The sequence below is a fragment of the Molothrus ater genome, chromosome 5, assembly GCF_012460135.2.
Source record: "Molothrus ater isolate BHLD 08-10-18 breed brown headed cowbird chromosome 5, BPBGC_Mater_1.1, whole genome shotgun sequence".
In the NCBI taxonomy this organism is placed as follows: Eukaryota; Metazoa; Chordata; class Aves; order Passeriformes; family Icteridae; genus Molothrus; species Molothrus ater.
This window is the reverse complement of record NC_050482.2, coordinates 69,055,096-69,075,008: the sequence shown is the minus strand read 5'-3', so window position 1 is coordinate 69,075,008 and position 19,913 is coordinate 69,055,096. Positions and strand designations below refer to the sequence as shown.

The window sequence follows — 19,913 nt, the reverse complement described above, 5'->3', positions numbered from 1 at the left end:
TTTTGACAAAGCAAGGTGGCCCTTGATCTACAGGATGAAAGACCAAATCTTTCAAAATCCATTTTGGGTAGGAAAAAAAACCCCAAAACCTCATCAGCATTATGAAACACAGTGAGTACACAGGAAACAAACAGCAACTGGAGCACTCCTGGGCCAGTCTTGGGTCTCAGCCCTCTGAAACCTTTGCCTGTGTCCATGATTAATGTTTACTGAATTCTTCCCCAATAAGAGACTTCAGCACAAGCTGACTGCACAGCCACCAGGATTTTAATGCCCAATAAATTATCTGGTGTTTTGGAAAAGCCAGTTATCCTATTTAATTTGACAGCCCCATGCAGGGTGAATTCCATAGACACAAAACAAATGTCAGGCCTCGAGACCAACACACATTTCCCCAGATGCAAACTACATATCAGTTGCTCTCTTAGGAGGATGGAAAAAACTAATCATTCTAAATTATGCAAACCAAGCAGTGAGAGCAGGCTTAAAGCCCTTGCTTTTAAGAAGTAAAGCATAAACCACACTACTGCTTTATATCTTCCTTCTATTTTTTTTTTTTTGCCTTTCCATGATCTGCAGTGCAACTATTTTAAGATCTGCTCCTGGGTGCCTCCAACAGGCACTTCTTAGGGGGAATTAGGTTCTCATTTCTCCTCAGGACTGCCACCCTGCCCCCTAAACACTTATCTTCCTCCTGTAGAAAGACTTGGACCATGGAAGATCTTTTCCAATCCAACTTTCATTTAGTTTTGCATGAAGGAAGACAGTGAGGTGAGAGCTTTTTCTTTTACTCATCTGGTATCTCATTCAGATCTGAGTTGGAACAGAAACAGAGGAGGAGCATCCACTGCACTCTAAGTGCTTTCCAGCTCTGGCTCACATCTGTTACTAATGCATCTTTATATTACTGGGTAGTTTAATAAACAAGGAAGTCAGAGCTGTCGGTCCTATCATTTCAGAACTTGATCCCTGGCTCTGACACAAACCTCTTGCAGAGGCTGATGCATTTACATGATTCGTTCTGCCCATTTGCAAATCGAAATAAGAATTTCTTTTGCCATAAGCCAAGTGTGGAAATCGGGAGGAAAAGCTCAGAGTAGAAAGTTGGTGCTACTGGAAAGCAGCCGGATGGGGCAGCAGCCCTGCTGGCACACTTTGTGTCGGGACGGGAGAGACAGGGCGGCATAGGCCGGTACTGGCGAGCAGTACTGAGAGAGCGAGAGAGGGAGGGACAGAGAGCAGGAGATGCTAAAATAAACTGCGGGGCAGCCTTGGCAGGCGCTTACCCAGAATCCATGCAAGCGAACAGCAGCTGCCCCACATAATTAAAGGCTGCGGCACCGCCGGATTACAGGGCTGCATCCCTTCCTCTAGGGCACTGCGCTGGGCACGGGTTACGCTCCGGGACGATACTGCAAGGGGACGGAGGCACCTCGGCCGCCCTCTGTGTCCTTTCCTCCTTTCTCCACATCGCTCCCGCTGTTCTCCGCATCCCTCCCGCTCTGCATCCCTCCCACTCCTCTCCGCATCTTCCGATCTCTCCGTCCTCTCCGCATCTCTCCCGCTCTTCTCCGCATCTTTCCCTCTCGCTCCGCATCCCTCCCGCTCTTCTCCGCACCGCTCCCTCCCGGCTCCGGCTGCTCCGGCGGCCCGCAGGTGGCGCGGCAGGTCCGCGGGCGCTGCGGAGCCGCGGCCGGGCCGAGGGGCGGAGGGGCGGGCGGACCCTCCGCATTGTGCGGCCGCGCCGCTGCCGGCGGGAGCGCCCGGGGCCGAGCCGGGCCGGGCCGGGCCGGGCTGCCAGCAGAGAGGTGAGCGCCGGGCGGGCCGAGCGGGACACAAGGGAGGATGGGGAGCGGGGCTGCACCGCGGGTGCGGGTACAAGGGAGGATGGGGAGCGGGGCTGCACCGCGGGTGCGGGCACAAGGGAGGATGGGGAGCGGGGCTGCACCGCGGGTGCGGGCACAAGGGAGGATGGGGAGCGGGGCTGCACCGCGGGTGCGGGCACAAGGGAGGATGCGGAGTTGTGGGGCCGCAGCCGCGGAGCCGCCCCGCGCACCTGCCCGGAGCGGTGCGGAGCAAAGCCCGGCCGGACGGACGGAGCTGCCGGTGAGGAATCGATACGTGGCTGCAGGGAAATGGGAAGCAGAGCTGCGGAGCGGGGCAGCAGCGCTGGTGCGGGCGGCCGGGAGCTTCCATGGGAGGCAGAGCCGGTGTCCCAGTCCCTGAGTATCCCATTCCGCCACGTCCTGAAACAGTTCGGACTGTCCGTGCTGACTGAGAGGGGTCTGATACTCTCAAGCGCTAGGAATCAGGAGCATTTAAACGTCAGAGATTAATCGGGACCGTTCTCGATGTAAGGTGTCTTTACTTCTTTACTTTTTCTTTTCACTAGCGTTTTTGGATAGGAAAGAGTCTTCCGCCTGTTTGTTTTTTTTTTTTTTTTTCAAACAACACGTTAGAAATGCGTTTTGCTGTAAGTAAGGAGTGCTGACATGGGAAGCATCCTACGCCACTGTTAGAATTCGTGGCTAAAGCGGGTGCTTCAGCTCAGCAGCAAACCCGTCACTGGTTGCAGTCACACGTAAAGTTCTACCCTGCTTTAAGGGGAGAGCGAGTATTTGAGGTTTTAGTCAGGGCTGAGGACCACCATCATCACAATTGCAATGTTGTCACTGAAGATCTTCAAGCATTCTGCAATGACAGGTATGGTTATAGATTTCACTGTCCAGGTCAGCCAAATCAAGGTCATGCAGCAAAAGTGTGAGCACTGACAATTCCCCAGCTCAAAGTGCAGTACCAGGAACTCTGGCATCCTTCTGCTGCCCCCGTGCTTTGCTGAATGTTTATGTATGAGCTGAGGCAGCTTAAAAAGGAGCGCTAGAGAACTTTCTGGGATTTGTTTAGGGCAGTGAGCAAGGTACAAGTGCTTAGAAGGTTTTAGGGCAGCTGCTGCTGAGTAATTGAAACCTTTCTGGAGCTGGAGAGCTCAAGGAAAGAGTAGCTATCTGCAGGCACTGCTAGTGAGAGCTCACAGCTATTAAATATAGTCCACAAAAAATTATTCCCTGCATATGATTCAAATATAGTAAATAGATGCAATTTCAGCTGAAAGAGAAAGGAAGAAGTAAATAATCAGGAGCCTTGCAAGGTGCTTGGGGTTGTTAAGTACCTTTTGCAGTCTTACAGTGCCAGTGTGAAGTGAAGCAATAGCCAGAAAGCTGAAGGTAGGTTCTGCACAAAGAGTGCCAAATGTGACAGTGGTGTTACTGCAATGCTTAAAGCAGGAACATCAATTATCATGATTATTTAAAAAGGAGAAGAAAAAGGAGGGGGTGTGCAGGGGAAGGGGAGAGCCTGGCTCCTTGCAGTTCCATCCTTGTGCTGCTCTTCCCCAGGCTCTGCATTGACGTCACAATGACACGGTGAAGCTGAAGGCAGGAGCTGGGAACAGTTGTTCTGCTTCACTTTTGGTAATTGAGGGAGTTTGCCACCACTGCCTTCCTTCCAGCATGGCCAAGAGTGCAGAAGTGAAGCTGGCGATCTTCGGTCGGGCTGGCGTGGGCAAGTCAGGTACGTTTGACTTCTGGTTTTTTCTTCTGCTTGTCTTTGGGTAACTTTTTGCTCCCTCTGTGCAGATAAACTCTTCATAAAAAAAGGACATGTCTGATTTTCTTGTCAGGGAGGTTGGGATCAGGCCAGGAATTCTCCCTTCTTTGGAGCTATTTTCTCCAGGTTCTACCAAATAGATGAATTTTTATCACTTTTTAAGAAAAAGCTCAGCAACACCAAAACAAACTTCCCAAATCAAACCCACTTCTCATGGAGTGGAAATATTATTCTTCTCCAGTGGAACAGAATTAGTAATAGTCAATATGTCTCTTCTGAGCTTGTGCTTGATGAAGGCATGGGATATTATGCTCCCTATCCTCTGTTAACTATTAGATGACTTCTGTCACAGTTGTAATTTTGGCTGATTTCCACAGGAGATTTTAGACTCAGCAACTCAAAGAAGTTTTGTTCTCAATGCTCTCCTGGATTTGCATGTTTACCAGCAATCTAAGGCAGCACCATGTGTAAAGTTTGCATTTGTAGAGATCTTTTGAGAAATAAACACAGTCTGTCGATTTCATGTGGTAGAGACACAAGGGGGAGGCATAAATGTTAAAAACCCATTTGTGCAGACAGCCTTTCCTCTGGTGAGATGAGGAGCAGTGTGAGGCTTGCAATCTCGCTCGGGTACTTCAGGGGTGTTGCATTAACTTGACAGCTCCACGACCACTCTAACAAGTCCCTGCATCACAGGGATGAGGAAATGAGGAGACTGAGCCTAATCATTCTCCTGTGGCACTTTGGGAACTGTAAGACACTGTTTCTTTTAGAAAAAAAAAAATCTGCACAAGAGAAGGCAGAGATAGGATGTCTGGTAAGAGCATTAAGCCAGACTCAGCTGCCATCAACCAGCTCCAGTTCCCCAAAGTGACTTTTATGTTACACATGCCAAGGTTCTGTCCTATAAAAGCATTACAGTTTCAGTAACTTGGGAATGGGTTGTTTATAAAAGCACATTTACCCTGAAGGTATTTTAGCAGAACACTATCAGCGAAGTAGTTCTGTCAGCTATCAGGACAAAAGGCATATGTGAGGCAGAAGTTCTTAGAGATTATACTGCTTATTCAAAGGCAATGCAGATTAAATTCCACCTTTTTGAATAGAATGCCCGAGGGAATGCTGATAATATACTGGGCTAAGTTTAAACTCTGCCTTCTTCCCTGCTGCCCTTACCCCATCCCCTCTTTTGCATTCATATTTCACTGTCCTACCTAAGTTTTGCAACTTCAGTGGTTCCCCTTTTGGTTTATCTTACATTCAGTTGATGGTTTCTGTGGTTTTCCAGTCTTTTGGCTGGATTCAAAATAATGCAAGAGAACATTGAAATATTTGCAGGAAAACAAATGCTAAAAGAATCCACCCTCCCTCATATTCTTAATAGTTTGAGAGCTTATATTTAAAAAACACAAAGCTACCTTTGAAGTGCTCTGTTAAAATGCTACACCAGCACAGGATCAACAAAAGTCTTTTTTACTTCTTGTATCCTTTTTGTAGATTTCAATATATACTAGGATAGTGTAAATAGTAAAGATGTTTTTCTGTAGTCCTGGAACTGGGTGCGAGACAGAAGAAACAGAAAGCCAATAAAAACATCCTAGTCCTTCAAAGTCTTCCTCCTCTCTCCTTTTTTTTCCCTTTGAGATACAAGGAAATATTACATAAAATATGAATGAGGTCCCCCCTCTTTTGACTGTGACCATATTTGCCAATCTGTGTGGAAATGAAGGCACAAATAAGTGGGCAGCACCACAGGGTGAATTTACTGGGGTGGAAGGGCTGCAGAGCACTGTCAGCTACCTGAACAGAGCCTGAACTGTGCCTTCCAGAATCTCCAGCTTGCTTATGAAAACCCCTCTTGTACATTCCCATAAAAGGATCCAGTTTCAACAGCTTGGCAACTGCAGAGAAATAAGAGTGTGTGTGTGTGTGTGTGTGTGTGAGGGGGGTGGTGTCTGAAAATACCTATTTGCCCGTAGCCAACAGCAACAACAGTGGGAGCTGTGCAAGTGCTGCTTGTTACACCTTTGCTAGGAACAGAGCTGGGCACAAAGCAGGCTCCAGACAGCTGGGTCTGGTGGGCAGTACCCTGCTAGAGTAGTGTCAATAGTGTGTTTTCTGGTGTCACCACACCGTGCCCTGTCCCTGTGATCAGTTGTGGGGACAGGACCCTGTGGTCAGAGCTTGCTGGAGCAGACTTGGCCAGACAGCGGGAAGATAAGCCAGACTCCAGAAGCAAGAGCACAAGGCAGAGTGCTGGAGCACACATGCAATGAAAAGGAGACTCTGGGTGATAAATAGGGCCACTGCAATTGCCAGAAAGTCACGCCAAAATACGGTCACTGGCTTGCTTTCCTGGCTCATCCTCATTGCTGAGGAAGAGCCAGGCATTAGGTTCTTAATCTGTAAGTGGCTGAAGCACCTGACAGGGTCTGTGGAGTTCCAGACACGCTCTGCAACGTCCTGGAGAGGCTCCTCTCCCACTGCCTGACCAGAGCTTGGGTCAGGGAGTCACAGCAGCTGTGGAGAAAGAAGTGCTGTGCTCCAGGACAGTGTGTGGAGAGCCAGAGCTGTCCCTCAGGCACTAGAGAAGTTGTTGGACCTGTTACTATTACTGAGAGCTGAGGAAGGTCCCAGTCTCACCATTAATGCCAGGCATCTGTTTTAAGGGCGAAAGACTCCCTGTTGTACAAAGCAGTCCCTCCCAAGGTTGTCCCAAATGTGAGGTGGGAAACCAGAACACTGTTCACAAATCTGAATAGTGATAGCATCTCTATCACCTCTATCAAGAGATATCTCAAAATATACACTGAATAGAGATAGGATCTCTATCAAAAGAGGTATCTCAACATGTGCTCACTGAATAGTGATAGCATCTATATCAAATAGCATCTATATCATCTATATCTCAAATTTTGAGATATCTCAAAAGAGATTTAACAAAAGAGTAAAATCCAGGGAAAACAAAACATTTCTTTCTTTCCACTTTCTTGCTGCTTATCACGTTTCCACGGTTCCAAGGTTTAAAAAAAACAAACAGGGGACAATAGCACTGTTCTCCTTCCTTGCCTTGTCTCCTCCTGCCTGCTGGAGAAGACCAGCAGGATGACTTATCAACTCACCTGTCCCGTTTTGCTTTTTTACTTAATGCAGACCTAAACCTTTCAGATAGAAAAAGAAGAGCAAAACCAGCTCAGAAGGAGGCACACAGGAGTTCCCCCAGACCAGAGTTACACTGAGTAATGGCCAAACTCACCAGGTACAAGCATCCCAACCTGCTCTCATACACTGCACTAGATACTCCTCCATTCACCCTGTTCTTACTGTATAAAAGCTGCATAAACATTGTTTTAAAACAGCTGAAAAAAGCCAGATGAGGAGCTCTGCCTGAGCCAAGGAGCAGTTTGCAGCTGCTTCACTGGGGAAGAGGAGGAAGTGCTCTGTGGGTGGGAAGGGACATTGCTAAGACCTGCTATAGATAACAAGGCTGTACCTCCTAATTTGGGCTGGAGTCAAGCAGCACTGAGGAGGGGAGAGAGCTTTTAGAGTCTTTTTCTTTACAGCCAAGAGGAGCTTGGATGGAGCAGAGAATTAAAGTTGAAGTGAATCACTTAAACACTGCTGTTTAAATTGTTCTTTCACTGAATCCTACAGCTTCATTCCTATGGTAACAAAACTGAGGATTTCCTCAATAGCTCCTTTTAAAACTACAGTGGTAGCAATTAATAAAGACTTAAAGGCCTTGCTCTTTCATGTCATCACAAGACACAGTATTTGCCCAGAAATCTAAAGAGGAGTGAAAATGTATGAAGCAGGAGGAGAAAAACAGGGCATGTACTGGATAACACTGCATGGCTGATGCTCTTCCAAATCATAACTCAGTGAACTATGAATGCTCAAAATACCTCTGCTTAGGAGCCTTTCTGGTTTTGGCCAAAAAAGAGACAATGTCCAGCTGCAGCATGTGCTATCCAAGATGCCTTTTTGCTGTGTGTGTGCCAGGCTGAACACTCCAAGTTTCTGGGTTAGCAGGGCTGGTTTGCCCTGGCAGATGCAGTTCTCATCTGTCTGGATGGGCTGTGCAGCTGCAGCTGAGGAATGGGACATGGAAATGTGTGTGGCTTCAGCAGTGGGGGAGATACTGAATATTTGCCCCAATAAATGATACTGAGGATTTCCCCCAATAAATGATACTGGAGATTTCCCCCAGTAAATGTATCAGCCCCTAAGCAAATCATTGCTTGTGCAATCAGGTACAGAGGGGCACAGGGCTGTTCTCAGCTTTTGATCCAGCAACAGCTTGGATGCTTCCATTTGGCAAAAATGACCAGAAAAGTGGTTTCAGTGAGTGTCACCTCACAAAGAGCCTGTGCCACCACAGAAATAAAGATCTCATCAACCCCAATCATTTTAGAGTTACAGTTGACAAAGTCTTGAGCAGATATATATTTGTATCTGTTGGCTTATGGTATTTTCCCATGTCTAAGCCAGGATGGGGGAACATTGCTGGGAGAAAAATACCTGGTTTTGAAAATTCCTACAGAAAAATTCAAGTAGCAGCCAAACCAGAGAGTCCTTCAACAAATCTGTGTTTTGTTTTCATTATCTGGGGATATGTCTGAAACACACTACCAGGGATCACTTCCCAATTGCAAGGTCTGGGCATGTGGGAAATAGAACTGCATTCATTGTCACCCCACCCCCCATTCAAAAAACCCTCTGGGTTACTGGGAAAGAAGCCCAAAGTGATTTTTCTACTTCACAAATCCCTGCTCATATATTTTCCCCCAGCAGTTGCATTTCAGGGACTTTTGCAGAGGAAACACGAGTTATTAAGGAGTGATTAGTTATCAAGCTCACAGCTCTGCTAGTAAGGCAGGGAAAAGCTGCCACAAGTTCTTCAAAGTCCTTGCTGTACCAACTGATGTATGGATTACTGTAATAAGGTGCCTCTGAAATCCAGAAATGTGAGTGGAAAGAGGCTGGATTTTCTGTTGTGGGCTTTGTTTGGTTTGTTTTTTTTTTCCTTACGCTAGTGTAGTAGGTCAGTCCCTTTTGTTCTTAGGAATGGCAATCACAACCAGATGCTTAAGTGATTATTCAGTGATCATGTTTAACACCCACTATATTAATTTTGCTATTTTGCAAAATTTAAAAAAAAATCACTATTTTGTACTATTTTAGTAGTAAAGTATTCATAAAACACTTCAAATTTCTACATTGTCTGGTTTTACACTTTTCAACCAGCTCCAGCTCCTCTGAAGGGACTGTGCATGTATGTGTATAAATCATAACAGTAATTAGGCCACTAACTTTAGGATTATTTCTTCCCCAACAAGAATACAAATGTGTCCCCTTGGAGCAAGTAATATTGCAAGCAAACAGCTGCATTGGAATAATCCCAAGCTCCTGTTCAGGGGATGATGTTGATGCCCATTCAGAGGGTGAGCCCCAGGTTCAGGCATTGGTGAAATAAATTGCATTGTGGCTTTAGCACACAGATACAATCTCTTTAGCTAACAGCCTTTCTCAAAACTGCATTTGTTGATGTTGTCATGCTAGAACTAAAGAGAAGAACACCAGGAACCTGGGCTAGACATGCAAACATTTGCTCTGCTTGTGTCTGTTACCTCCTCCCTTTCCTCTGCTTGTTTGCCTATCCATGGTCCACTATAGCCTTGCTGTAGTGGAAACCATTCATGCTCTGCTCAACATTTGATCCTCCTTCTGGCTAACCATGAAATCAGAAAATGCAGAATTTCTCTAACCAAGTGCCAACGTTGTTCATTGAGGCATAGCTGCCTCCCCCGTTCCATCTCATTTAACCACATCTGACACCAGCTCTACCTGTATCCCCTCTGAGCAGCTGGTGGCAGCTGTTGGAGCCAAGACTAGGCCTGCTGTTCTTCTTTTTTTTTGTTGTTTAGGTTGGGCTAAATATAGCCTGCTGTTTGATTACTGAGGAAGGAATGCAAGGATTCAAGATTTATGCGTGCAGCACAAATTTTTCCCTAGTCCTGTGCCTGGCCACCCCCTGCAGCTCTTGCCTTGATAAGATAGCTGCCCTGCCCCCTTGTCTCCTGCAGTTTTGCCAAAGGCAACTGCAAAGCTTCCTGCTGGAGTTCCAGGAATGGTTTGTCTGGTTTTGGTAAAGGTTTGCACTGTTTGGGTCAGTCTGCTGCTCCCCAGCAGGGCACAGAATGCAGATCTTTTTAGAAACAGCAAGATTTTTCATCTTTCACAAACTTGTTGCTACCTCCCTGATATCTGAAGTCTTTTTTCCTTGCATATACTTTTCTTGCTTTGTTTCTTCTCAGCTGTCACCCTCCCCCTTCCAATTCCCTAGAACTGTGCATATTCCCTAAAGACTGCATATGGTGAAATGGCTTTGTTCTTTACAGAAAGACTTTGTATTTACAGCTCCTTTCTCATCCTCCTCACTCTGGGCTTCCTCCCATCTCTGTTTCTCATCCCCAGCTCCTTCTTTGCCCACACTGTCAGTGCACTGTGCATCATCAAATATTCAAGGCATGAGACCAGGTGAGCTAATCCTGGCAGCAGTGGTGTGATGCAGCAAGGAACAGTCACTCTGAAGTGGTTCCCACTGGAACTGGACCTGGAAACCACTCCTTGGTGTGGATTTGGAGGATGTTGGCTGCTCCAGGCAGTCATTGCCTGAAGCCAGCTTTGCACAGGTTAAAAGGGAAAGCAGTCTATATCTATACATAGCTACCCTTGGTCAGAACTGGGTAAATTTACCTATTTTGGCTTTGTGGCAGAGCAGGAAAAACAAATTATGTCTGTATTTCTCAAAGAAACTCTCTTTTTGCATTTGCCTTTGTGCCACCCTTGAGCCTTTTACATTTACAGCACCCAAAAATAAATATGTTAGATGTATGAAAAACTAACAGTGCCCTAAAGCAGGAGGATCAATGAAATGCTTTAGGCTCTAGCTGAGCCCTGGCTACAGGGCTGTGATTATCTGCTGGTGACTGGAGGTGTTTGTACCCTCTCACCACACCCCTGGCAGGGCTCTGGTGAGCAGGAGAGAGAAAGAATTGCTCTGAGGTGGCAAGGGAACTGTGGCACCCTCATCCATTTGCTGCTTTCATTCCAAGCCTGTGTTTGCTCAGTATTTCTGGCAGCCTTTTGTACACCCCCTGCTGCAGAGGCAATCCCAGCTTTGGGCAGGGACACGCCTCAGCTTCCCTTCCCTCTCCCCAGGCAGTTTGAGGGGTGCTGCTGGAGCTCCCCACTGGCACCCAGAGTTTTGGAACTCCCACCTCAGCAGATCTCATCCTGGCCTGCTGGTTTTGAGCCCACATTTCTTTCCCTTCGCCTCAGATCAAACCAGCCCCTCCTGTTTTCATTGACTCCTACCTTTTCCTGGAGACAGGCAAACAGCTGAGGGAGGTGCCTCTGTTTCTATAGCCTTTTCATAATTCTGAATGGGAAAAGTTCTTTTTTATGGCTGTTTCCCACCAGGTAGAGCATTCACACTGCTGGAGTCAGTCTGCAGCTGTTTCAGCTCCTGATGGATTTGCCATGTAGGTGTTGGGAAGTGCCATATGTTATGGCAGTGATGCTGTAGATAACTCACATTCTCTGCATCCAGCATGAAAAGATGAATGGCAAGAGAAGCCTGAAGCCCTGGGGAAGGAAGTAGTAGATATATTTAACATATGTGCAGCTTTAAAATGTCATAGAAATTGGCTGGGGCCTCCAGCTGCCTTTCCAGAAATGTTAGACAGTAGTCTGCTTGCAGGAAAATGAGGGAATATGTTGAAAACATCCAGCCTGGGTTTGAAAGCACACAGAGCTGCTGACATTGCCAGGTTGTTCTGCTGCCTCTGGGGTCAGCAGCAGAGGAGCTGCAGAAAAGCCAGAGCAGAGGCCTGGGGCAGTGGCAGTGCTGTGTTACCACAGGGGAACTGTTTGGATAAGCGGTTTGAGAAGTTTTCAGGGTGGAAGGATGCAAGTGGGCTGGATCTATTCTCCCAGGGAGGGGATTTCTTCAGTGCTTGAGCAGCCCTATGGCTTTCCCAAGGGCTGTGGGAACAGTGGCCACCAGCACAGCCTCCATCCTGCAAGGCAGGCCACTGGGACTGGCCTTAAGTGACTGAGGTGAAGGAAAGGGGAGCCTGATAGACCCAAGTCACCCAGGGAATTGTGACTTGGGCATTGCCAGAGCTCCTTTCCATGATTTCTCCTCAGGGCCAGGGCTGCTGAGATCCAGCTTGAGGGATGGCTCCCAGGCTGGCAGCATCTGAGAGCCAACTCTGTCAGCCCTCTGGGATCCTTCTGGCCCTTTATGGCTCTGCCACTGACACTTATTACTGACAGCAAAATAAAGCACAGAAGCAACACTTATTTTCATTAAAAACATATTTGGCAATCCTGTGTTTCACTGCTTTTCCAATAGGGCTTAATTTCATTTTGACCCACAGGACCACAAGCACAAAAGAAGCTTGTCTTTACTTCCTTTCCCCCCTTCATGTGGCTTTATTTCCCATCCAAGACTCAGTCTGACTATAATATAGTCTATCAGAGATTTGCACAACCTTACCTTAGAGAGCTGCTTTTGTCAGCAGCTCATCCCTGTGCCTGCCCTGGGAAACAAAAATCCCACTCCCCAGAGCAGTGGAAGCCAGTTAGAGCCATGATCTCTGCCTGACCTATCCAGCAACTGACCCAGAGGAGCTTCACAAGTGAGAACTTCAAAAGTGTCATTCAAAGCAGGAAAGTGTAAGAAGATCAGAGTCAGCTATTTCTTTTTTCACTGCAGAATAAATTGGAAATTATTGAAGAGTCACCACAGAAGAATGCAGTACTAGACCCATGGGTGGCAGAGAAAACACACAAACAAAAAATCCCCACCAAACCCCACACTCTCCAAAATGTTGGACATGGGAGGATCAGTGCCAAAACAAACACCTTGTTAGCCAACCTCAGTGGCAGAATCTGTGATGCACTGCTGCTTAACCCAACTGGATTCCTTTGGTTATGTGCACTGGAGTTGGTTCTCCTCCAGGCTGATTTCCAGCTTGAAATAATTTAATAGTGATCCACAATATGTCTTGGCAAAAGTTTCAAAAAATTTATCTCCAATTAAAGAAAAATTGACCTTTATCTACATTAAGTGTGATAGGTCTCAAGATATTACAGTAAGCTGTGTCCTGGACAATCAAACATCCATATACTAATCTTCAGTCTCCCATGGTTATGTCAGATAATAACATCTTGTGCAGGAATACTCAGTTGTTAGTATTCAGTGTATTAAACCAGTCTAGTTCTCACCACCCACCACTGTGTATCCTCAGCATCACTTTGGTAATTTCTTGGCAAATTTTGTTTCCAGTTTCTGACCCAGCATGTGAAATAACCAAGCCTCTCTCATGAAAACAAACTACCTCTATTTTAAACATAGTCAGTATGACTGGTTTCTTCATTAATTGCTATTTGGGATCTTGTGTGAAAGAGGCCCCTGAGAATTAGCTCAGTACCACTGTGCTGGAAATTCACATAGTGTTCAGTGCAGACTGGGAGGAGTTTGGGAGCCTGTACTATAAGAAATACTTCCATAGTTTGGACAGGTCTTATGTATCATTCTGCAGACTTCAAGGACTCCACAGAAAAGACCACACTCTATTTACACTCTTTCCTGCTTGATAAGGCAGATATATTGGATTCTCAACTAAGAAAGGAGTTTTGCCTGTTCTGTTTTCCTAATCTCCCTCTTCAGAATAAAGGCCCAAAACCTATAGGGATTTCTTTATTTTGTTTTCATGAAGAAGTCTCATTAAAGTTGCCTTTTCCCTAAGCAGCTATGATGTATATTTATCTGTAAAATCACATGCAGCTCCTGATGTTCATGGTACAACCAGTATCAGCACTGGAGCAGGGTAGTTTGGTATCCTGGTAAAGATGAGGCAAGAGACAGACTATGGAAAATGCAAAGAACCTTTGAGCAGTTTCTTAAGTTCTGATATTTTACGAGTATGAAAAGTCTCATGATCTGCCTGCAGGTCTTCACACCCAGCTGGACAACTTTTCAGTGTCATAAAGACTAACTCCATGCTCAGTATCATATATCTCACCTCACATTAGGTCTGTGCCTAAAAGACTTTTTATTCAACTAAAATAATTTTGCATGGCTCATTTCATAGCATTGCTTCAATTGCTAAACATTTACTAAATGGTGCCCTTCAAGTAAGCTGTGAAAATATTAAATATCATCCAGTCTGAGGAACTCTGTTTGCACATCAGAGCCCTGGAAATATTATTTTCTGTTCCTTGCTGTAGCAGGACTTAGGCCATCTGTGTCTCCAGAAGGTAAATCACAGCAGCTCCCCCAGCCCATGCATTTGAAAGGAAACCCAAATATTGTCACACAGGTGATGCACTTGGCACCACACTTCAATATTAGACAAGTCTGGAGCCTGGACTGTCCATACTGTGGTAGCCTGCAGTCAGTGCAGGGTTTTCTGCCCTGCTGCTCTCAGCAGTGCAGAACCTGTCCAATTCTAGGTGCCTCATGAACACCCAAGGGTTTTATTCCTCATTAAATAATTTCCCCAGTTACAAACATTTTATGTCTTTCATTGCAAGGGGGTCAGAGAAGAGGACTGCAATAACCCTTCCTGGCTTAAAAAAATATGATCGTGTTGACCATGAGTATATTAAATTAAGAATCTTTCCCTGGTGCTTAGTGGATTTTTAATTCCTCTTAAGCTAAAACCCTGCTACAGTGATGATCCCCTCCTCTGGGCCACTTCTCTTTTTTTTTAGTAGTGTTTGTATTCTATATACCTGCTTATTCCTACACACTAACCACATGGAGCCCTCTCTTCATTTGATGAGGCAGGTGATCTTCATACACTGTTATGAAATCTTTTTTAAGATTTAATATTAAAGTATCTAAGGAAAAAAAATCTATAACTTTCTGCATTGGTTTTATTTAACATATAATTTTATGGCACTAGGCTGAAAGCATTCACGAGTCAATGTTTGGACTGCACTGCAGGGATGTTAATGAGAACATCCAAATTTTATGCTTTTGAACTCATTAAAATGAACAGCACAATTTGTGCAGCAGTGGCTTATTTGCAAGAACAGAGATTAACAGGAGCACATAGAAGAGCAGAATACAGATGCAATTTTTTTTTCTCATGGAGATCAGAACAAAAACGCAGAGCTTTCCATGCTAACAGGAATATTTTTACCTCTGAACAAGGTGTAAGATTTGAAAACACACTGGCAAATACAGAGCTTGCACAGAGGAGATCTGCACATATCAAAGAGGAAATGTAGAAGCAGTCAGATTTAGAAAGACAAACCTTAAGTTAACACTGTTGGAAGATGAAAAAGCAAAGTCACAGAGGGTGAGCTTTAGTTACAACTCTTCAAAACTAGATGGAAATTTCAAGGGATTATTTGCAAAGCTAATACAGAACATTAGTTATGGAAAATTAAAGATTAATTCAAGGCTCCACAAAGTGCTAGACTAAATAACCTTGTGCTGTGTCCTGAACAAATGCTGTGGCACTCACAGATAGGAGGAGGTTGATATATGAAAATAAATTAAAAAGAAAAAGCCTGTGTTTATTTCTGAGGGCTTAGGAAAGCCACCAGGAGCAGGATCAGTCGTGCCATGGACCATGCCTACTCTGCCTCCTCCCAGGGGAAAGAGGATGTCTGGGGTGACCCCAAATCAATGCTAGCAGATTGCCAGAAAGCAATATAATGAACTGAAAGACAAAACACAATTTGAGAGCAAGCACTGTAAGGGCAAAACCACAGGGCCAGGAAAAGTGTGGGTACTGTTTCCTCAGTCATAGATTTTTCATTCAAAATCTTGATTTTAATTTTTTTTTGGCTTTTCAGTGCCAGGCTGGATACCATGTTCAAGCCCGGACAGTGAGCAGCTTGGGAAGCAATGAGTATATATATATATAATATACATATATATATATATATATAATATGTATATATAATATACATATATATATATAATATATGTAATATACATATATATAATATATATAATATGCACATATATATACTATACATATATAATATACACATATATATAATATACACATATATGTATATTATATATATAATGTATTATATATATATCATATATATAATGTATTACATATATATTATATATATAATGTATTATAGATATATGCTAACCCTGAGCATATTATATATAATATATAGTACATATATATATATATACACACATACACACCATGCAGCAGCAGCCCCAGAAACCATTGTCAAGTGCATCACATTAATTTGGGGTGCTCACCTTACTTCTGGATGTTTGTCTTAGCTAAATGCTTTTAAGACTCTCAAAACAATCAGTGATCCCAATGCCTTCCCAAGGTTCTGCACTTGCAGAGCAGTGGGGAGGCCTTGGTTTACAAACAAAAATCCTAAAAATCTGTTTGGGGCAGCCTAAAATCCAGTTCAGGCTGCCCCAAACGATGAGCACAGGGCACTGGGTGCACTGGCATTCACATCAGCCCAGCAGGACACTGCTGTTTGGCTTTGCTGGAACTTTATAGCCTGTTTTACTGCAGCAAGGCCAGCAGTGGGATGAATCTTTTAAATAAATCTCCTCTGATGGATTTGCTGGCGCCTCACTTAGATTAGGGGTGGAAAGTATCTCCCAGTCAAAGCTCAACACATTTACCACCAACACAGGCCCCATTTACCAGCATTAGTGCAGTTTTCACCAGGAAATTTATATTAAAAATGCATTTACTCTGTGGGGATACAGTTATGTGCATGCAGTAACAACACAAAACTGACATGGGTTTTTTAAAGCCTGAGCCTTATACACAGCTTGATAATTGTCTCTTTTCCCCACAAAGCAACAAGTGAATAAATGAGTGCTCTGCAGTTTGTCTGCTGCTGAAACAAGCTGTGGGGGAAATAATTCATTTAAGGGCAACTTCAATTTCATCTTCTCTCAGAAAGTGAGTTTGATGCAATTTTTCTTTATAAAGTAACTTCCTCTGCCCTTCCCTCCAGTTCCCTCCACTTTCTGCTTCAATGCTGCAATACTGAAGCAAACTGTTCGAATGGCAAATTTTTTCACCTTGTCCAGCATTGCCATGATGAAAAATTTGTTATCCCAGTGAGAATAAGGCCAATTTCAATTTTTCAGAATCCTAAAACCCTGAGAGTATGTCCACATTTGGACTAACTGTGGTTTGTGCACTACTAAGAGAAAAGCAGGAAAAAAAGAAAAAAGGTCTGGGTTGGTAAGTAGTTCTTGATCCTATATTTCATTATATCCCCATTAAACTGTACCTTGTTTGCTTAAGCCCTAAGTCTGTGGAACATAAAACTTATAAAGCCTATTTATAGGGCAGCATCAGCAGCCTGTGCAAGTGTTAAGTTAATCATTCTGACTGTTGCCTGGTGAAACAAAACACCCCTTCAGCATTTGTCCCTGTGCACAGGAGTTTAGGGTCTGAAATTCCCTGCTCTTTCCTAGGCTCTCTGTGTGCTGGCACAAAGGAGGTTTTTGATGGATTGCCACTGCCTCCCCTTAGTATCCCTTTATTCCCTGCTCCCTTCAAGTTATCCCTTCACTGAAGAACAGTGGGAAGGTGATCTTACAGCTCTGTGCCATTACTGGGGACACATCCTTCCACACTTCTCCTACTCAAACCTTTGCTTTGCTCACAGCAAAAGCTGCATTGATTTATTGTTTCCCCTGTGGCTTGCAGGAGCATGAAATTAGTACTTTTATTAATCTAAGGAACATTAATTTTACATTTCTAGCAAGTGATAAAAGTCTGATCTTTAGCAAATATACAGGAGATGTCTACAGATTTCGAATGTCACATTATTTTTCTCTTTCTTTATGGAAGCTTTCCCTCAATATATTTCCATATTTTTTGTGTATGAAAAAGATACAGGTGATTTTGAGAAGAGCTTGAGCCTTTTTGAGCAGTGGGCTTAAATCTGTTTAGAAAGGAAAAAAGTTAACTGCCTTACTAGTTTAATACAGAGTATTTAGTAATTTTCATCCTATGTTAGGATCCTATGTTTTCATCCTAGGCAGAGAGCACCTCCCTGCATTTTTGAATCTCTTAGGGAATCATAATCTGATTCATACCAATTCTCCCGAACATTCCAAGCTTCTCCCAGTGAATTTTAACTGATACAGAGAACAGTTTTAATATGAATACAAGTGCAAGGATCATATTTATGTGCACAGAGCAGATGAATGACAGTTCTGAAGTCCACATGTGTCTACACCAATAGTTAATTAGCAGCCAGAAAAATTGCATACATTTCAATATTTAACCTTGAAGTCAGGCTGGTGTAAAGATCTGAAGTAACATTACAATGTTCTCCAGTAATTGTTTCTCAAAATGCAGCACAGTGAGCTGTTGTTGACAGCAAGAGACTTTGGTCCTAGTTTTCCATGATGTATTCTTAATTCTGCTGGTATTTATTATATAAACTTGAAAAATCTTTGATCAATTTGGAGTTATTTACCATCTTATGCTGAGACTCAAGGAGAAGGTTTTATTAAGCTCAGAGAAATGTTTAAATTCATTGTCCTGGGGCAGCTATAGAGGTGCAAAGTGTGGATGACAGAAAATCTCCTGGGAATAGAGTAAAAGAAGTGGAAGGTGGAAAGGAATTCCTGCACTCTTATTTCAGCTATTGAGATTCTTCTGTTTGTGTGTGAGGTTACAGAGCACACCTGCATAATACCTTCAAATTTCTCTGCATAATCACTGTGGCTGAACACACATCTCCATGGGCTTTCAACCAAAACTGAGATTCTCAGTGTCTGCTGCTATCAGTCAGGGCTGCAGAGAAGGCAGAAAATGTCAAAAAAACATTGCAGTTCAGTCATGAGAAATGACAATACTTTTGTGACTAAAGAAGACTGCGCCTGGCTCTCAGCCATCTGGATGATTTTATATGCACTCAGCTCCACAAACCAAAAAGATCCTTGAGTTAACCTATTTCCAAGGTCTCCATCAAAGAAAACCAGCATTTGAAGTCTCAGCACAGGTATTAAAACCAAACAAAATTGGCACAAAAATGACTGTTTTTCTCATCTAGGACTCCTTTCACCACAGTCACAGCACTATGGGGTAGTTCTTCTTAAGGCTAAACAGCTTAATTTTCTCTTAAAGTCTGTAATCTAGAAACTTCTGCAACAGGTTGAGCACACAAACCAATGCCAGTGAAATGGAGAGCAAAATCTGGGCAGTTGCATTTCATTTTACTGGGATTTTTAAGCTACTGGTTTATTTTTAATTCTGCTTCTGCCTGGTGCAGTCTTTGGCAAGGGCACTTTATCTGGAAGGCACAGTTCTGTGCTGGCTGGGCCATCCATAAGGTGTCCTTTTCCTTTGCAAGCAAGGGTATTCTGCCCTCATAAAAGATGATAACACACAAACATGCTTATTCAGAAGTCTAATAGTATTTCAAAATAGAGCTATTCAAAGTGTTGCACATTTGTGGTTTTGGGGTTTTTTTTCTTTCATTGTGGAGGTTTTCTGGGTTTTATTTCTCATTTTTTAACAGCCACCTAGATTCCTAGGTAAAAAACCCCTTATCTGTCTGTAGCCAAGCAGCAGAAAGATTTGTCTCACTGTAAATAAACACTTCAGCTATACCACTGTGCTTTAAAACACCCTTATCAAAACCCCTGTAGGACCACAGTGTTCTTCTACCAACCTGAACACTCAGAATTGATAATTTTGAGTCAGTTAAAAGGGACATGAAGTCACTGGAGAAGAAGGTGTGCAGCCACTTCTGCCCAAGCCCAGGGTGGTTTACTCTGAGGACATCCTTTGCCATTGTCCCTGTGTGCCAAAGGGGCACAGGTGGCCAGGAGATTATCCAGACCAAGAGTCCAGTGATCCACTTCCCAAATTCCATGATTCTTTTCAAGATCAATCCTAGTTTTAATGCAAGAAATCCCATATCTCCCAATGGGGGCTGCAAACTGGGAAATAATCTCAGAGTTCTCCCACTCCTTGTGTGGTCTTGGCAAGTCACAATAGTTCTCTACCTCACTTTATCCCTGTCCCTGAAGAACACAGCACCTTTTAATTTCCTGCTTCCTCTTTAATTATAGCAGGACCCAGCAAGCCCCAGCAGAGATTAGAGGGTTGGCTAGAAGGCAAACAAAGGATGTGCAGAAATCAGCTGATGTTTGTGTAGCAGTGAGTGCCTTGTTTGCAGTGCACCATATGGATGCAAAGTTTTACGTCTGGCATAATCCTACAAGCAGATGCCTGAAGAAGCAACTGCTC

The 19,913-nt window shown here is 44.0% G+C and overlaps 1 protein-coding gene across 2 annotated transcripts in view; it reads left to right on the top strand.

The window, feature by feature from the left end:
- Positions 1 to 1,573: 1,573 nt before the first annotated feature.
- RERG (RAS like estrogen regulated growth inhibitor) overlaps positions 1,574 to 19,913 on the top strand; it is a 94,270-nt gene continuing 75,930 nt past the window's right edge. The window contains exons 1-2 of one of the 2 annotated variants that reach the window (XM_036400785.2): positions 1,574 to 1,808; positions 3,396 to 3,570. In XM_036400785.2, coding sequence (XP_036256678.1) covers positions 3,510 to 3,570 — 61 coding nt within the window. In that variant the 5' untranslated portion in view covers positions 1,574 to 1,808; positions 3,396 to 3,509. Of the gene's footprint in view, positions 1,809 to 3,096; positions 3,225 to 3,395; positions 3,571 to 19,913 lie in introns of those variants that run through there. The other variant, XM_036400786.2, reaches the window with a different exon arrangement.